At 67.8% G+C, this 16,198-nt stretch overlaps 1 protein-coding gene across 1 annotated transcript; it reads right to left on the bottom strand.

The window, feature by feature from the left end:
* Window positions 1–2,926: 2,926 nt before the first annotated feature.
* LOC143173875 (integrin alpha-M-like) lies at window positions 2,927–14,359 on the bottom strand. The gene is given in 29 exon segments (XM_076363999.1): window positions 2,927–3,028; window positions 3,141–3,251; window positions 3,819–3,911; window positions 4,084–4,197; window positions 4,286–4,369; window positions 4,588–4,695; window positions 4,797–5,463; window positions 5,707–5,996; window positions 6,544–6,685; window positions 6,783–6,856; window positions 7,583–7,651; window positions 7,653–7,715; window positions 7,810–7,964; window positions 8,436–8,492; window positions 8,495–8,592; window positions 8,680–8,810; window positions 9,281–9,487; window positions 9,579–9,719; window positions 9,805–9,953; window positions 10,577–10,706; window positions 10,818–10,891; window positions 10,971–11,121; window positions 11,544–11,697; window positions 11,794–11,945; window positions 12,051–12,181; window positions 12,407–12,433; window positions 13,850–13,953; window positions 14,050–14,152; window positions 14,323–14,359. Coding segments are annotated over 29 exon segments (3,900 nt in total). The 3' UTR covers window positions 2,927–2,944.
* Between the last annotated feature and the right edge of the window lie 1,839 nt (window positions 14,360–16,198).

The raw sequence follows: 16,198 nt of genomic DNA, 5'->3' as shown, positions 1-16,198 counted from the left end.
CCTGGTAGGGGCCCATCTACCCCGGCGTCAGGCCTCCCCCACCCCATATCCCTCCCCCCCCCACCCGTAGGGCCCATCCACCCCGGCGTTGGGCCTCCCCCACCCCATATCCCCCCCGTAGGGCCCATCTACCCCGGCGTCAGGCCTCCCCCACCCCATATCCCCCCCTCCGTAGGGCCCATCTACCCCGGCGTCAGGCCTTCCCCCACCCCCCCCCACCCCGTAGGGCCCATCTACCCCGGCGTCAGGCCTCCCCCACCCCCATATCCCCCCCTCCGTAGGGCCCATCCACCCCGGCGTCGGGCCTCCCCCACCCCATATCCCCCCCTGTAGGGCCCATCTACCCCGGCGTCAGGCCTCCCCCACCCCATATCCCCCCCCCGTAGGCCCATCTACCCTGGCGTCAGGCCTCCCCCACCCCATATCCCCCCCTCCGTAGGGCCCATCTACCCCGGCGTCAGGCCTTCCCCCCCCCCCCCCACCCCGTAGGGCCCATCTACCCCGGCGTCAGGCCTCCCCCACCCCATATCCCCCCCCGTAGGGCCCATCTACCCCGGCGTCAGGCCCTCCCCCACCCCATATCCCCCCCCCCGTAGGGCCCATCTACCCCGGCGTCAGGCCTCCCCCACCCCATATCCCCCCCCGTAGGGCCCATCTACCCCGGCGTCAGGCCTTCCCCCCCCCCCCCCACCCCGTAGGGCCCATCTACCCCGGCGTCAGGCCTCCCCCACCCCATATCCCCCCCCCCGTAGGGCCCATCTACCCCGGCGTCAGGCCTTCCCCCCCCCCCCCCCCCCCACCCCGTAGGGCCCATCTACCCCGGCGTCAGGCCTCCCCCACCCCATATCCCCCCCTGTAGGGCCCATCTACCCCGGCGTCAGGCCTCCCCCACCCCATATCCCCCCCTCCGTAGGGCCCATCTACCCCGGCGTCAGCCTCCCCCACCCCATATCCCCCCCCCCGTAGGGCCCATCTACCCCGGCATCAGGCCTCCCCCACCCCATATCCCCCCCTGTAGGGCCCATCCACCCCGGCGTTGGGCCTCCCCCACCCCATATCCCCCCCCCCGTAGGGCCCATCTACCCTGGCGTCCAGGCCTCCCCCACCCCATATCCCCCCCCCCCCGTAGGGCCCATCTACCCCGGCGTCAGGCCTCCCCCACCCCATATCCCCCCCCCGTAGGGCCCATCTACCCCGGCGTCAGGCCTCCCCCACCCCATATCCCCCCCTGTAGGGCCCATCTACCCCGGCGTCAGGCCTCCCCCACCCCATATCCCCCCCCGTAGGGCCCATCTACCCCGGCGTCGGGCCTCCCCCCCCCCCCCCGCCCCGTACCTTGGTGCGGATGCGGAGGTGGTGGTACGGCACGAACTCGGGGGGCCCGTGGTGGTGCCGTTGCTGCTCCAGCCAGACGTTGAGCATGCAGACCCCCACCGCCGGCAGCGCCACCAGGAACGACAGTGCCCGCCACAACCGACCTGCCCCACAGGCTCCGTGGGGCCGGGGCGCCCCCAAACCCAATTCCTCCCCCCCCCCCCCCCCAAAGGTCCCGGTACACCCTGAGGTGTCACCCGGCACACCCCAAAACGCCCCTGGGCACCCTCGGGTCCGCCCTCACCCGATAATGCCCCGAAACACCCCAAAAAACCAGATGCGCCATCCCCCTCCCCCCGAAACACCCCGTGGGTCCCCAAACCACCCCCAAATACACCCCACCGCACCCCAAAACACCCCGCAACCACCGGACACATCCTGCAGCACACCAAAATACCCGATACGCCCCAAACAGCCCCAAAACACACGATACTGCCCCAAAACACCCCAAATCCACCCGCTGCAGCCCAGTTTCACCCTAACGCACCCCCAAAACGCCCGAACCTCAACCCGTGCGCCCCCGATATCACCAGTACGTCCCCCCAAGGCCCCCAAAACCACTGAAGACACCCCAAACCACCTGATACAGCCCCCCAAACCGCCTGAAACACCCCAAAACCACCCCAAAACCATCAGATACAGCCCCGATACCACCCAAAACACCCCGAATCCCCTTGATACACCCCAATGTTGCCCAGAACCACCCCCAAACCATGAGACACAGCCCCAATATCGCCCGAAACACCCCAAATCCACACGATACACCCCGATACCACCCAAAACACCCCAATACGGCCAAAACCACCCCAAAACACCCGATACAGCCCAAATACCACCCAAAACACCCCAAATACACCCCAATGCCGCCCAAAACCACCCCCCCAAAAAAAAAAAACCCGCTACGGACCCCAAGCCACCCCAAAACCCTCCTGGTACACCCCAAAACCACCCAGACGTGTCGTTGTGTCGTGTCCCCCCCCCCCCGGGATGACCTCCCCCACCCCCCCCCCCCGGACCTCCAGCAGCGCCGCCGTGGGTCCCGGCAGCGGAGGCCAGGGCCCGCCGTGGGGCAGCCCCCCAAGCGAGCATGGCGGCAACGAAGGGCGAACGACCGGCTGGGGTCACCCGGGGCCCCGCGGCGCCCCCCGGCCCGGCCAATGGGCTGAGGCCCGGCCCCAGCTCGGTGCACGTGTTAAACGCGGAGCCGGGTTAAATATAGACCCGGGCGAAGGGCGAGGGGCCAGAGAAGGGGGGGGGGGGGGGGGGCGCGGCCTGGACGCCTACGTCCTTGGGAGGGACGAGGGGGGGGTCACAGGGCTCCCAGGGGACCCGGGTGTCCGGGTGTGACACCCCCCCCCAATTCAGGCTGAGACGGGGGGGGGGGTCCGGCGCCCGAGCGGCTTTATTTGAAGCTGCGAAAATGGGGGGGGGGGGACGACGACGACACCCCCCCCCCCCATGAAATCTGGGAGGACCCAGGCGTCGGGGCACCCCCCCCCAAGGGGACCCAGGCGTCGGGGCGCGTGCTCCCCCCCCCCCCAAAAAGTGACCCAGGCGTCCGGGGGCCGCCTCACCCCTGGGGGTCGCCCAGGGGGGCCGTGGGGGTCTCGTCGCCCTCCATGAGCTCCTTGTAGCGGCGCTTGAAGAAGCCCACCTGGGGGGGGGGGAAGGGGGGGGGAAGGGAGATGGGTGTGGGGTGGGGGGAGGGGAGGAGGCCCCGCCCCCACCCCACGCGGGCGGGGCTCTCCCAGGCCCCGCCCCCTCACCTTGTAGAGCACCAGGACCACCAGCCCCAGCAGGACGAGCCCCCCCACGGTGCCCCCCAGGATGAGGGGCAGCGGGTTGGGGGTCTCCAGGCGCTCCACCTCCGTCTGCACCTGCGGGGGGGGGGGGCTGGCCGAGGGACCCAGGTGTCCGGGCCCCCCACCCCACTGCCCCCCACCCCACTGCCCCCCCCGGACCCAGGCGTCCAGGGCCCCCCACCCCACGGCCCCCCCCGGACCCAGGCATCGGGACCCCCCACCCCACTGCCCCCCGCCCCACTGCCCCCCCTGGACCCAGGCATCCAGGGCCCCCCACCCCACTGCCCCCCCTGGACCCAGGAGTCCGGCCCCCCACCCCACTGCCCCCCCCGGCGTTGGGACCCCCACCCCACTGCCCCCCACCCCACGGCCCCCCCCTGGACCCAGGTGTCCAGGGCCCCCCACCCCACTGCCCCCCACCCCACTGCCCCCCCCGGACCCAGGTGTCGGGACCCCCACCCCACTGCCCCCCACCCCACGGCCCCCCGGACCCAGGAGTCCGGCCCCCCACCCCACTGCCCCCCTGGACCCAGGCGTCGGGACCCCCCACCCCACCGCCCCCCACCCCACGGCCCCACCCGGACCCAGGCATCGGGACCCCCCACCCCACCGCCCCCCCCGGACCCGGGGGTCGGGGCGCACCTGGAGCTGGGCCCCCCCCGCGGTGTTCCAGTAGCGCCCCACGTCGTAGTGGACCTGGGCCGAGCTCTGCACGACCACCTTGGGCTGCTGGGTCTGGGGTGGGGGGCAGCCGTGGGGCAGCCGTGGGGCAGAGGGCATCGCCGCGGGGCGCCCCGCCGCCCCAGGGCGCCCTGCCCGTCCCCGGTTTGGCCCTCGTCCCGGGGGCGGCCGGCGGGGTGCCCCCCACCCCGGCTGCCCCACGGCCGCCCCACGGCCGCCCCCTTACCGGCGCCACCCAGCCCAGGGCCAGGCTCCCCCCGAGGCGGAACCCCAGGGCCCGGGGGGGCTCCAGCTCCTGGACCTGGCACTGCAGCTCCCGGCAGGCGGCCACGGCGCAGTCCTGGGGGGGTGGGGAGAGGGGCGGGGGGTGACGGGGGCTGGGGGCACCCCCTGCCCCACCTCCCCGGGGGGGGGGGGCCGGCACTCACCAGCAGGGGATGCTCCCGCAGGCGCTGGGGGACGTCGGGGACCCCCGGGTGCTCGGCCACCGCCCGGCACTGCACCAGCTCCTGCTGGGGGGGGGGGGGGAGGCGGGGGGGGACCCCCGTTCTGGGAACCCCCTTTCTGGGCTGTCCCCGCTTGGGGGTCACCCCCCTTTCGGGGGGGGGCAACCGCTTGGGGGTCACCCCCCTTACGGGGGGCAGCTGATGGGGGTCACCCCCGTTTTGGGGGGCAGCTGATGGGGGTCCCGCCCTGTTTTGGGGGGTCGGCGGGGCAGGGGGGCCGTTACCTGGTCAGGGGTCACCTCCAGCTCGTCCCAGAGCGGGGTCCCCCCCAGGGCCGTGGGGACCAGGAAGGTGACGTTGACGGGGAGGCCCCGCTGGCCCAAGATCTTCACCTGCCGCGGGGAGGGGGACGGTGGGGACGGGACCCGCGGCGGGAGGGGGGGACCCAGGCGTGGGGGATCGCCCCCCTCCCTCCCTCCCTCCCCCCCCTCACCTCGTAGTGGTGGGTGACGGGGGCGCCGGCAGGGGCCCCCGCGTGGGTCGAGACGTTGACGTACTTGGTGGAGTCGGGGGCGCTGGTGGGGACGAGAGGGGACACGGTGGGGGGCGCGGGTGGGGGCACCGGGGGTGCGTGGAAGGGGCACATCGGGGACAGGGACGGGGGCTGCCGGCACGTTGGGGATGAGGGACACGGGGCTGGTGGCCGGCTGGGGACGGTGGACACGGGGTAGAGGTCCACTGGGGACACGGGGCTGGTGGCCGGCTGGGGACGGTGGACACGGGGCAGAGGGGGCAGAGGTCCCACTGGGGACCGGGCTGGTGGCCGGCTGGGGACGGTGGACACGGGTAGAGGTCCACTGGGGCCGTGGGGCTGGTGGCCGGCTGGGGACGGTGGACACGGGGTAGAGGTCCACTGGGGCCGTGGGGCTGGTGGCCGGCTGGGGACGGTGGACACGGGGCAGAGGTCCACTGGGGCCGTGGGGCTGGTGGCCGGCTGGGACGGTGGACACGGGGTAGAGGTCCACTGGGGACTGGGGCTGGTGGCCGGCTGGGGACGGTGGACACGGGGTAGAGGTCCACTGGGGACGTGGGGCTGGTGGCCGGCTGGGGACGGTGGACACGGGGTAGAGGTCCACTGGGGCCGTGGGGCTGGTGGCCGGCTGGGACGGTGGACACGGGGTAGAGGTCCACTGGGGACGTGGGGCTGGTGGGCGGCTGGGGACGGTGGACACGGGGTAGAGGTGGCGTCCCCTACCTGGTGAGGACGAGGAAGACGCCGGTACTTCACCGGGATCTCGGCGCGCTGCCCGGCCACCCGGCGATCTGTTGTCACTGCGGCAGAGGGGTGTCACGTCGTCCCCCTCACCCCCCCACCCCGCACCCCCTGCGCCCCTGTCCCTCACCTGCTGGCATTGGCCACCACCTCCAACAAGCCCCCCAGCTCCGCGCTGTGGGGCACGTCCAGGGTGACGGTGAAGACGACTGGGGACGGGACGCCGAGCGTCACGCCTCCACCTACCTCACGGTGACGTCCCCAAGCGCCCGAGCGGGCTGGGGGGGCGCGGGGACGCCGGGGACCCCTCACCTCAGCACCGGGACGGAAGATGGGGTGGTTGACGAGGCAGAGGGTGCTGCGCCGTGGTCCCTCCGCCGGCTGCGAGTTGCAGTGCAGGGACGGTGACCTCCTGGAGGACTGAGAACGCCCCGGGGGGGTGTCAGGGGTGGGGACGGGGGAGGGCAAGATGACTTGGGGGGTCAGGGGACGTCTGGAGGAGGGGCTGGAGGCCAGGCGGGCTTCTGGGGGGCCTTGAGGACACCTGGAGAGGGTTTTGGAGCCCACATGGGCTTCTAGAGGGTCTTGAGGCTATCTGAGAGGGTTTAGGAGGCCCACGGACTTCCGGAAGGGCTTTGGGTGGACAAACGGATATCGGGGATGTCTTGAGGACATCTGGAGGGGTTTTGGGTGTCTCGAGGCCATCTGGAGAGGTTTGATGGGCTACCTGGACTTCTAGGGGGTCTGGAGGACATCGGGAGAGGGTTTAGGAGGCCACGTGGACTTCTGGGGGATCTTGGGGACATCGGGAGGGGAGTTGGGCATCCACTGTGAACTTGCAGATGGTCTTGAGGGTATCTGGAAGGGCTTTAGGAGGCCAGCTGGATTTCTGGAGGGTCTTGGGGACTTCTGGGGGCTCTTGGAGGCTCTGAAGGATTTGGGGGGGGTCCGGTGGGGGTGGGGGTACCTGGAGCACGGCAGCCTTGCGGTAGGAGAGGGCCTCGGCGTGCTGCAGCTGGACGGTGGCCCCGTACGAGTCCTCCCCGCGGTTGCGGAGGGTGACGGTGATGTCCACCACGTCGGTCACCCCCACCACGACGGTTTCCAGCCTGGGGGGGGGACAGGACAGAGGGGTTGGGGGCAGGTGTGGGCGGACCCCGGTGTCCGCGGGTGTCCGCCTGACGCTGGGGAACAGGGGGGACCTACCCCGAGAAGCTGAAGGAGATCTGGAGGTCGTCTACGCAGATGTTGTCGGCACCACAGTCCTTCTTGAAGGGCAGCTGAGGAGACGCCTCGTCCGTCCGTCCGTCCGTCCGTCCCCGGCTGGCCAGCTGCCCTGTCCGCCCTTCCTCTCCTTCGTCCTCCCCCCCCTCAGCCAGCCGTCTGTCCGTCTGCCCACCCACCCGGGCTCTCCTTGGTCTTCCAGCCCTCCCCATGCACAGATGTCCTTCCATGTGTCCGTCCTTCTGTCCGTCCTTGCGTCCTTCCTTCCTCCCACCCCTCTACCCACCTGCCCCTCCGTCCTTCTGTCCTTCCCCCCTACTGTCCATGCGTCCGTCCCTCCTCCCTTCCTCGCACCTTCCCTTGGTTCCTCCTGCCCTCCCTTTCGCCCATCCATCCCACCTCCCTTCTCTCCGTGGATCCATCTCTCCTTCCTTCCTCTTGTCCTTCTGTCCATCCCATCTCTCCTTCCATCCATCCGTCCATCCATCCTTCCACCTGTCCATCTGTCCAACCGTCCATCCTTCCATCCATCCATCTGTCCATCCATCCTTCCATCCATCCACCATCCATCCATCCATCCATCCATCCATCCATCCGTTCCATCCTTCCATCCGTCCATCCATCCGTCCATCCTTCCGTCCATCCATCCATCCATCCATCCATCCATCCATCCATCCCACCTCTCCTTCCTTCCCTCCATCCCTCCACACCCCCCCAACCCTACGCCCCACCACCACTCCCCCCAGCGCCGCCGCCGCCGTGGGGTGCCCCCCAGCCCCTACCGTGCCCACGGCCACCATCTCCGAGTCCTCGCTCAAGGCTGGCCGCAGGCCCCCGGCCACCGGGATGGGGGTCCCCAGCGGCATCGTAGGTGAGGCGCAGCACCAGGGGGGTCAGCGTGTCCCGCGGGCAGCCCTGCCCGGCACGGAGAGACGACCGTGTCCCCCAGGCCGGCGCCGGGGGGTGGGCGACCCCCAGACCGCCCCGCCGGGGCCTTTCCCGACACCACCGCGAAGGCAATGGCGAAGGTCTCGCACCGCTGTCCGACGCCCAGTCGGAGGGTCCCATTGTGGATGGTGGCGCTGCCGGCAAAGACGGCCCGGACCATTGCCCGGCCGGGGTCCAGGGCCGCCTGGTACCGGAGGGTGGTGGAAAGTTGGCTGCCTGCGGGGAAAGGGAGGGGAAGGTGGGTGGCCGGGGTCTCCGGCAGCCCCCCAGGATGGTGGGAAAGGGGGAGACGGAGAGCCGGATGGGTTTTGGAGGGTCTTGAGGGCATCTGGAGGTGGTTTAGGAGTCCGTGTGGACTTCTGGGGGATGTGGGGACACCTGGCGGGGGGGGTTGGGGATCTTGAGGACATCTGGAGTGGCTCTGGGAGGCCAGGTGGACATGTGGGGGGCTTGGGAGACGTCTGGGGGGGCTTTGGGAGGCCAGACAGGCTTCTGACTGGTCTTGAGGGCATCTGGAGGGGGATTTAGGAGGCCACGGGGATTTCTGGGGGGTTTGGGGATGCCTGGAGGGGCTTTGGGAGGACAGATGGGCTTCTGGGGGTCTTGAGAAGCGGGGGAGGGGCTTTGGGGGGCCCTGGGGACACCTGCAGATGCTTGGGCGTCCAGACGGACGCGTGGGGTTCTCACCAAAGTTGTCAGGGGTTTTCTTGGTGCTGAGGAAGCAGATCTTAGCCTTGGCCACTTCCCCCTGAGCGCTTCCTCCTCCTGACAATCAAAGGCGGCCGTGGGGATCTCCGGGGGCTGGAAAGCCACCGTGACGCGGACCTTGAGCAGCGGCTGGGACCTGGTGGTGACAGCCGGAGGGGGGGTTGGTGGCGGCCACTGCATCCTCCAGGCCACGGAAGGTCCCAGGTGGGTCCCCCAGCCGCACCTCAGCAGCAGAACCTGTCCCTGGGCGCCCACGGCCACGTCCGGCAGCCTGTCCCCGGTCAGGTCCTGGCCACCGCTGATGGCCTGCCCAAAATAGCGTGGCCCGCTGGGGAACTGGGCACCTGAGATGCGCTGGGGGAGACAGAGGCGCCCGAGCGGGTGAGACGTCTCTGGCACCCCAGATGTTCCCAGCACCTGGGACATCTTCAGGAGCTGGAGCGTCTCCGGCACCCAGGACACCTTGGGCACCTGGAGCACCTCCAGCACGCGAGACACCTTCACCACCCAAGACGCCTCCGGCACCCAAGATATCTTCAGCACCCAACGTGTGTCCAGCACCCAGGACCTCTCCACCGCCCAAGATGCCCCCACCACCCGAGATGCCTCCACCACCCAGAACATCTCCACCACCCAGAACATCTCCACCACCCGGCCACGTCCCCAGCACCCAGGACCTCTCCAGCACCCAAGATGCCTCCACCACCCAGAACATCTCCACCACCCGGGACCTCTCCAGCACCCGGGACCTCTCTGTCACCCAGCAGGCGCCCGTGACCTGGGACACCCCCACCCCCCAGGACCAGGGGTGGGGGGCGTCTCACCTGGCTGTACTGGGAGGCGACGCCGCCCCGCTTCCCGCGGAAGACGTAGACGGCCCCCCGCTCCTCATCCTCCAGCGGGGCCCCCACGGCCACGTCAGGCCACCGGTCCCCGTCGACGTCCCCCAGGCGAGCCAGGCTGGCCCCAAAGCGCCCCAAGGGGTGGCCCGGCTGTCCCTGCAGCGTCTGCTGGCACCGCAGCTGGCCGCCCTGGGGGGGGGGGGGGGCGAGGCGCTGGGTGCCCCCTCTGCCTGCCCTGGGGCGAGGTGGGGTGTGGTGGGGTGGGGTGGGGGTCCCCTACCTTGGGCCTCAGGCTGCAGACGGCCACGCGGCCCCCGCTGCCGGCCCCGTAGAACATGGGGGCCCCCACCAGCACCACCTCGGCCGAGCCGTCCCCGTCGGCGTCCAGGGCGCACAGGGACGCACCGAAGTAGGAGCCCACCTGCGGGGAGAAGCGGCCGTGGGGCTGGCTGGGGGGTTCCCCCCCCCGGCACCCCCCTGTCCCCTCCCCGCGTCCCTGCCGTTACCTGCGGCCCCGTGGCATCGGCCAGGAGCTCCCAGGCAGCCCGGGGGCCACGGAGGTGGAAGAGGAGGAGGCGGCCGATGTGGCGGTAGCGGGGGGCCCCCAGCGCCAGCGCCCGCCTGCCCTCCAGGGACAGGGACTCGGCCGCGTAGCCTGGTCACAGCGGGGGTCAGCGGGGGACCCTCCTGGGGTGCCAGCGGCCCCAGGAGCCGTGCGGGGATGCGGACGTCCCCAGGACCCCACGGGGGCACCGGTGTCCCCAGGATCCCCGTGAGGGCACCGGTGCCCCAAAGTCTCTTGTGGAGATGCTGACGTCCCCAGGACCTCATGGGGGCACCAACATCCTCCGGATCCTCATGGGGACACCGATGTCCCCAGGAACATTGCGAGGACGTTGATGTCCCCAGGACTGTCGTGGGGACGTTCACAAGGACCTGACGTCCCCAAGACACCCGTGGGGATGCCCATGTCCCCAGCATAGTCATGGGGACCCTCCGCCAGGGCCCGATGTCCCCCGGAACCTCATGGGAACCCGGTGTCCCCAGCCCCACGCAGGGACCCTCGTGAGGACACTGACGTCCCCAAGACCCTTGAGGATGCTGGTGGCCCCATGATCCCGACAGGGACACGGACTTCTCCCCACAGCCCCCGTGAGGGTGCTGACGGGACCCTGGGACCCTCCAGAGGACACTGACATCCCGGGACCCTCGCGGGGGACACCACCATCCCAGAGACCTGGCGGGGACCTGTCCGTCCCTGTCCCAGGCAGCCCTTACCCAAGTAGGCGTTGTTCATGTCCCCGGCAGCTCGGGACACGTTGGCGAAGGTGGTCTCCCCACTCCCGCCATAGACAAAGACCCCTCCGGACCAGTCGTAGGCGCCCACCGCTCCCAGTACGGGCCCCTCCTGCACCAGTAAAGATGGGGAGGGGGACAGCGGTGGGGGAGAGGAGTCAGTCCCGCCCCAGGGACACCCCACGGGCGTGGGGACGGTCTCGGGTGGCCAGGGGACACTTACGGGGGTGAGCAGGGCGCTGAAGCCCTCCTGGGCCATCTCCAGCTGGAAGGAGCTGCTGTGGGCAGACTGGGTGCCTGGGGAGAGGTAGGGGGTGGCGGGGGCACCGACTGCCCCCCTCGGCCACCCCCCAGCCGTCCCCCAGCCCCCCACTACCCTCGATGGCGAAGATCTTCTCCTGCAGCTGGTTCTGGATGCCCTGCAGGGCGTCAAAGTTGTCCACCCGGAAGACGTGGTCCTTGCTGGGTTTGGAGGCGATGGTGCGGAGCTCTTCTACGGCTTCTGCATCCACGAAGGCACTGCCCACCTGTGGTGGGAGAAGGATGGCCGGGTGGAGGGACAGAGAGGTTTGGGGAGGGAAAGAAGGATGGATCGGATGGGTGTTTGGAGAGGGAGGGATGGACGGACACGAATAGAACGGATGGAGATGGTTGGAGATGGCTGGATGGGTGGAGATATTGGGGAAAGGATGTATGAAGGGAAGTTTGGAGATGTTTGGAGAGTAACAGAGGTGCTTGTAGATGGCCAGAGGTGTTTGAAGATGGACAGATGGATGGAGACGTGTGGAGATATATGTATGTAAGGATGGATGGACGGATGGACGGATGGGTGGATGGATGGACGGAGATGTTTGGAAATGGGTGGATGGATGGACAGATGGAGATGTTGGGGATGGATAGATGGATGGATGGATGGATGGTTGGAGATGTTTGGACAGCGCTCACTCACCCCAATGGCATAGCGGATGATCCCCGCGTGCACCGCTTCGGGGATGACCTCTCTGTACTCCAGCACGTCCCCAAACTTCTGCCCATCCGTCACCACGATGAGGATCCTGTGGGCACCTTCCCGGGCTCCGTTCCTCAGGGTGAACAGTTGCCTCCTGCCCCGGGGGGATGGAAGGGATGGTCATCTTGGGAGGATGGGGTGGCCCCGAGCAGGGAAGAAGGGGCAGGATGGGTCTGGGGGCAGGACCTACACCGCAGTCTGGATAGCACTGGCCGTGCAGGTGGTCCCTCTGCTCTGCGTGATGCTGTGGACCTCCTTTACCCGCTCCGCCGGGGACAACCGGGCGAAGGTGGCGAAGTCAAAATGGAGGGTGGATGTACTGGAGAACTGCATGAGGGCAAACTGGCCCGGGGGAGGGGGTGGGGAGAAGGGGAGGACATGTGATAGGGCAGGATCAGACCACCCATGGGTGCCCGGGACCCGGCCCTGGTGGGGGGTGGCACGTACACGGGTGTCAGTGCTCTCAAACTGGCTCATGACCTGGGTGATGAAGGTCTTCATCCTCTCGAAGTCAGAAAGCGCGATGCTGCCTGAACCGTCCACGAGGAAGACGATGTCAGAGGCCTTCGCGGGGCAACCTGGGGGGCGGGGGGGAGGAATGTGGGGTGGTGGAGGGAAAGATGCACAGCTTGACCCTGCGGGGCCCATCTATCCCAGCGTCAGGTCTTCACCATCCCATAGGACCCATCTACCCTTGCGTCTGGTCTTCTCCACCCCATATCAACACCACAGGCCCATCAACCCCAGTGTCAGGCTTTCCCTACCCCATAGGGCCCCTCACCCCATTGTCAGGCCCCCCATACCTGGCAGGGTGGCAGGCAGGGTGTTCCCTGCAGGCAGGAGGAAGCAGAACCCCTGCAGCTCCATGTTGACCCCACAGGCCCTCCGCGCCGTGGGGCCGCACGCCTGTGGGCCAAGGCAGGGTGATGCCATGTTCCCCCAACCCTCCCAGGCCCCAGTAGACCCCAATATTCTCCAATAGGTCCCAGCAGACCTCAAGAGACTCCAATAGACCCTAGTAGACCCCAACAGAACCCCAGTAGACCCCGGCAGGCCCCAGTAGATCTCAATAGACCCCAGTAGATCCCAGAGACCCCAAAAGACCCCAGTAGACCCTTGTAGACCCCAAGAGACCCCGAAAGAGCCTAGTAGACCCTAGTAGATTCCAAGAGACCCCAGGAGCCCCCAGCAGACCCCAGTAGATCCCAGTAGACCCTGGTAGACCCTGGTAGACCCCAACAGACCCTAATAGACCCCAACAGACCCCCAGTAGCCCCCAGTAGACCCCAGTAGATCCTAAGAGACTCCAAAAGACCCCAATAGACCCTTGTAGACCCCAATAGACCCCAAAAGACCCTAGTAGACCTCAACAGAACCCCCAGGAGCCCCCAGGAGCCTCCAGCAGACCCCAGTAGATCCCAATAGAACCTAGTAGACCTCAAAAGACCCCAACAGAACCCTAGTAGACCCCAAGAGACCCCAGCAGACCCAAGAGACCCCAGCAGACCCCAAAAGATCCCAATAGGCCCTAGTGGACCCCAAGAGACCCCAATAGACCCTAGTAGACCTCAAAAGACCCCAACAGAACCCTAGTAGACCCCAAGAGACCCCAGCAGACCCCAAAGATCCCAATAGATCCTAGTAGACCTCAAAAGACCCCAACAGAACCCTAGTAGACCCCAAGAGACCCCAGCAGACCCCAAAAGATCCCAATAGGTCCTAGTAGACCCTCAAAAGACCCCAACAGAACCCTAGTAGACCCCAAGAGACCCCAGCAGACCCCAAAAGATCCCAATAGGCCCTAGTGGATCCCAAGAGACCCCAGTAGACCCCAGCAGACCCCAAAAGACCCCAATAGCCCCTAGTAGACCCCAAGAGACCCCAGTAGACCCCAGCAGACCCCAAAAGACCCTAGTAGACCCCAAGAGAGCCCAGGAGACCCCACTGGGCCCCCTCGCTGAGGGCGATGGTCCCACCTCCCCAGAGCCCCCCAACCCCACTGTCGTGCCCCCCGCCTTGCCACCCCATCACCCCATCGACCGTCACAACAAAGGCGGGACCACCCAGGAGCTGGGATCCGTAGGCCACCAGGGACAGGCCCAGAGACATGGAGGTCACCTCCGGGGGGCTTTGGGGGGAGAGGGGCATGATGGGGGACCCAGGTGTCCAGGCTGCCCCCTCTCCACACCCCTCCCGGGGGACCCAGGCATCCCGGGGTGGGGGGGACACACGACCCAGCATCCTACCGGTGATGGGGACATCCTGGCAGCTCCCGGTCCCGAACCAGCATCGATAGACCCGTCCCGTCTCACCAGCCCCTCCCGGCTCCAGGGGGGCCCCCACCAGCACCCTAGGGTGGGGGTAGTGGGGGGGTGGTCAGGGGATGTCCCATGGGGGGAGGAGGGGGCACCCAAGGGTGATGGGGGGGAGGGGGGGGGGCACCTACCCGCCGTCGAGCTGGGCCACGCTGTGCCCAAAGGAGCCCCCGTGCCCCCGAAAAATCGTCGCTGTCATCTCGTCCAGTCCGGAGCCGAGGGTGGGGGACAGCCCTGGGGGGAGGGGAGGGTGGAGGAGGGGACCCAGGGCATCCGGGGACCCCCGTTTCGCTCCCCCCCCCCCCCCCAATCCCCCAATCCCCCCAACATTCCCCCCCCCCCCCCCCCCCCAGGGGACCCAGGCATCCGGGGACCCCCAGGGGACCCAGGCATCCCGCCCCCACCTCCACAGAGCACCGCGAGCACCACACATGGGTGCATGGCGGCCACCCCGGGGTGCTGGGAAAGAGAAGTGAGAGAGGTGGAGGGGTGGGGCTGTGGGGAACGGGGGGGGACGACGGGGGATGGGGTTTGGGGGGGCTGGGAGGGAGAGGCACCCATTGCGTGCTGCAACCCGAAACGGGGATTGCCCCAGCTCAGCTGCGCCCCAAAATGGGGGTGACTCCAAGTGGGTGCACCCCAAATAAGGGTGACCCCCCCCCCAGCCAGCTGCACCCTGAAATGGGGTTGACCCCACATCAGCTGCACCCGAAATGGGAGTGAGTCCCAATGAGCTGCACCCCAAAATGGGGGTTACCCCCCCCCCGATGAAGTGCGACCTACAATGGGGATCAACCCCAACCAGCTGCACCCCAAACGGGGTTGACCCTGACCAGCTGCACCCCCAAAATGGGAGTGACTCCCAACGAGCTGCACCCCGAAATGGGAGTGACTCCCAACGAGCTGCACCCCAAAATGGGGGTTACCCCCCCCCGATGAAGTGCGACCTACAATGGGGATCAACCCCAACCAGCTGCACCCCCAAACGGGGCTGACCCTGACCAGCTGCACCCCCAAAATGGGAGTGACTCCCAACGAGCTGCACCCCGAAATGGGAGTGACTCCCAACGAGCTGCACCCCGAAATGGGGGTTACCCCCCCCCGATGAAGTGCGACCTACAATGGGGATCAACCCCAACCAGCTGCACCCCCAAACGGGGCTGACCCTGACCAGCTGCACCCCCAAAATGGGAGTGACTCCCAACGAGCTGCACCCCGAAATGGGAGTGACTCCCAACGAGCTGCACCCCAAAATGGGGGTTACCCCCCCCCCCGATGAAGTGCGACCTACAATGGGGATCAACCCCAACCAGCTGCACCCCCAAACGGGGTTGACCCTGACCAGCTGCACCCCCAAAATGGGAGTGACTCCCAACGAGCTGCACCCCGAAATGGGGGTTACCCCCCCCCCCGATGAAGTGCGACCTACAATGGGGATCAACCCCAACCGGCTGCACCCCCAAACGGGGGTGATCCCAACTCAGCCACGTCCTGTCCCGTCCCCCGTCCCCCGTCCCCCCCCGGCGCAGCACCCCTGGGTGGCAGGAAGCGGTTGGGGTTATTTACAGGCGGTGGCGGCCGGCGCCAAACCCACACGTATGGGGCCCGAACGCCTGGGTCCCCGCAACAGTCTCCCGGACGCCCGGGGGCGGCGGGGCCCTCGTGCGAGGCGTGGGCGGGTGTCACAGGGGTCGGTCACGGGGGTAGGGGGCGTCCCGTGTGACTGACCCCAAACTGGGGGGAAATTAGCAGAAATTGGGTGAAATCGCCCCCCAAAACTGGGGCGGGGCGGGGGATTGGCTGAAACGGAGCGACATCGATCCCGAAGAGGGGGAAAACTGACGCGACGGAGGGTGGAATTAGCAGAAATGGCATGAAATTGACCCAAAAAGGGAGAGAAACAGACCCAAACCCGCATGAAGTAGCCCCGAAGTGGGTGAAATTGGCCCCAAAGCGGGTGAACTAGACCCAAAATTTGGTGCAATAACCTCCAGAGTGGGGGAAAAATAGCCCGTATTTGGTGAAACTGCCCCACAACTAGGAGAAATTGACCCAAAAGGGGGAGAAATCGACCTAAAACTGGGAGAACTGACACCAAAGTGAGTGAAAATGGCCCCGAACTGGGTGAAATTGGCCCAAAGCAGGTGAAACTGACCCCAAAAGGAGGCGAAATTGACCCGATGTGGCTGAAACTGACCCCAAAGGGGGTGAAATTGGCATGAAGAATGGGCAAAATGGACACAAAAATGTGTGAAACGGCACCAAAAGCATGAAACTGAC

Source organism: Aptenodytes patagonicus, unplaced genomic scaffold (genome assembly GCF_965638725.1).
Source record: "Aptenodytes patagonicus unplaced genomic scaffold, bAptPat1.pri.cur scaffold_376, whole genome shotgun sequence".
Lineage (NCBI taxonomy): Eukaryota > Metazoa > Chordata > Aves > Sphenisciformes > Spheniscidae > Aptenodytes > Aptenodytes patagonicus.
This window is presented reverse-complemented; position numbering and strand designations above follow the sequence as displayed.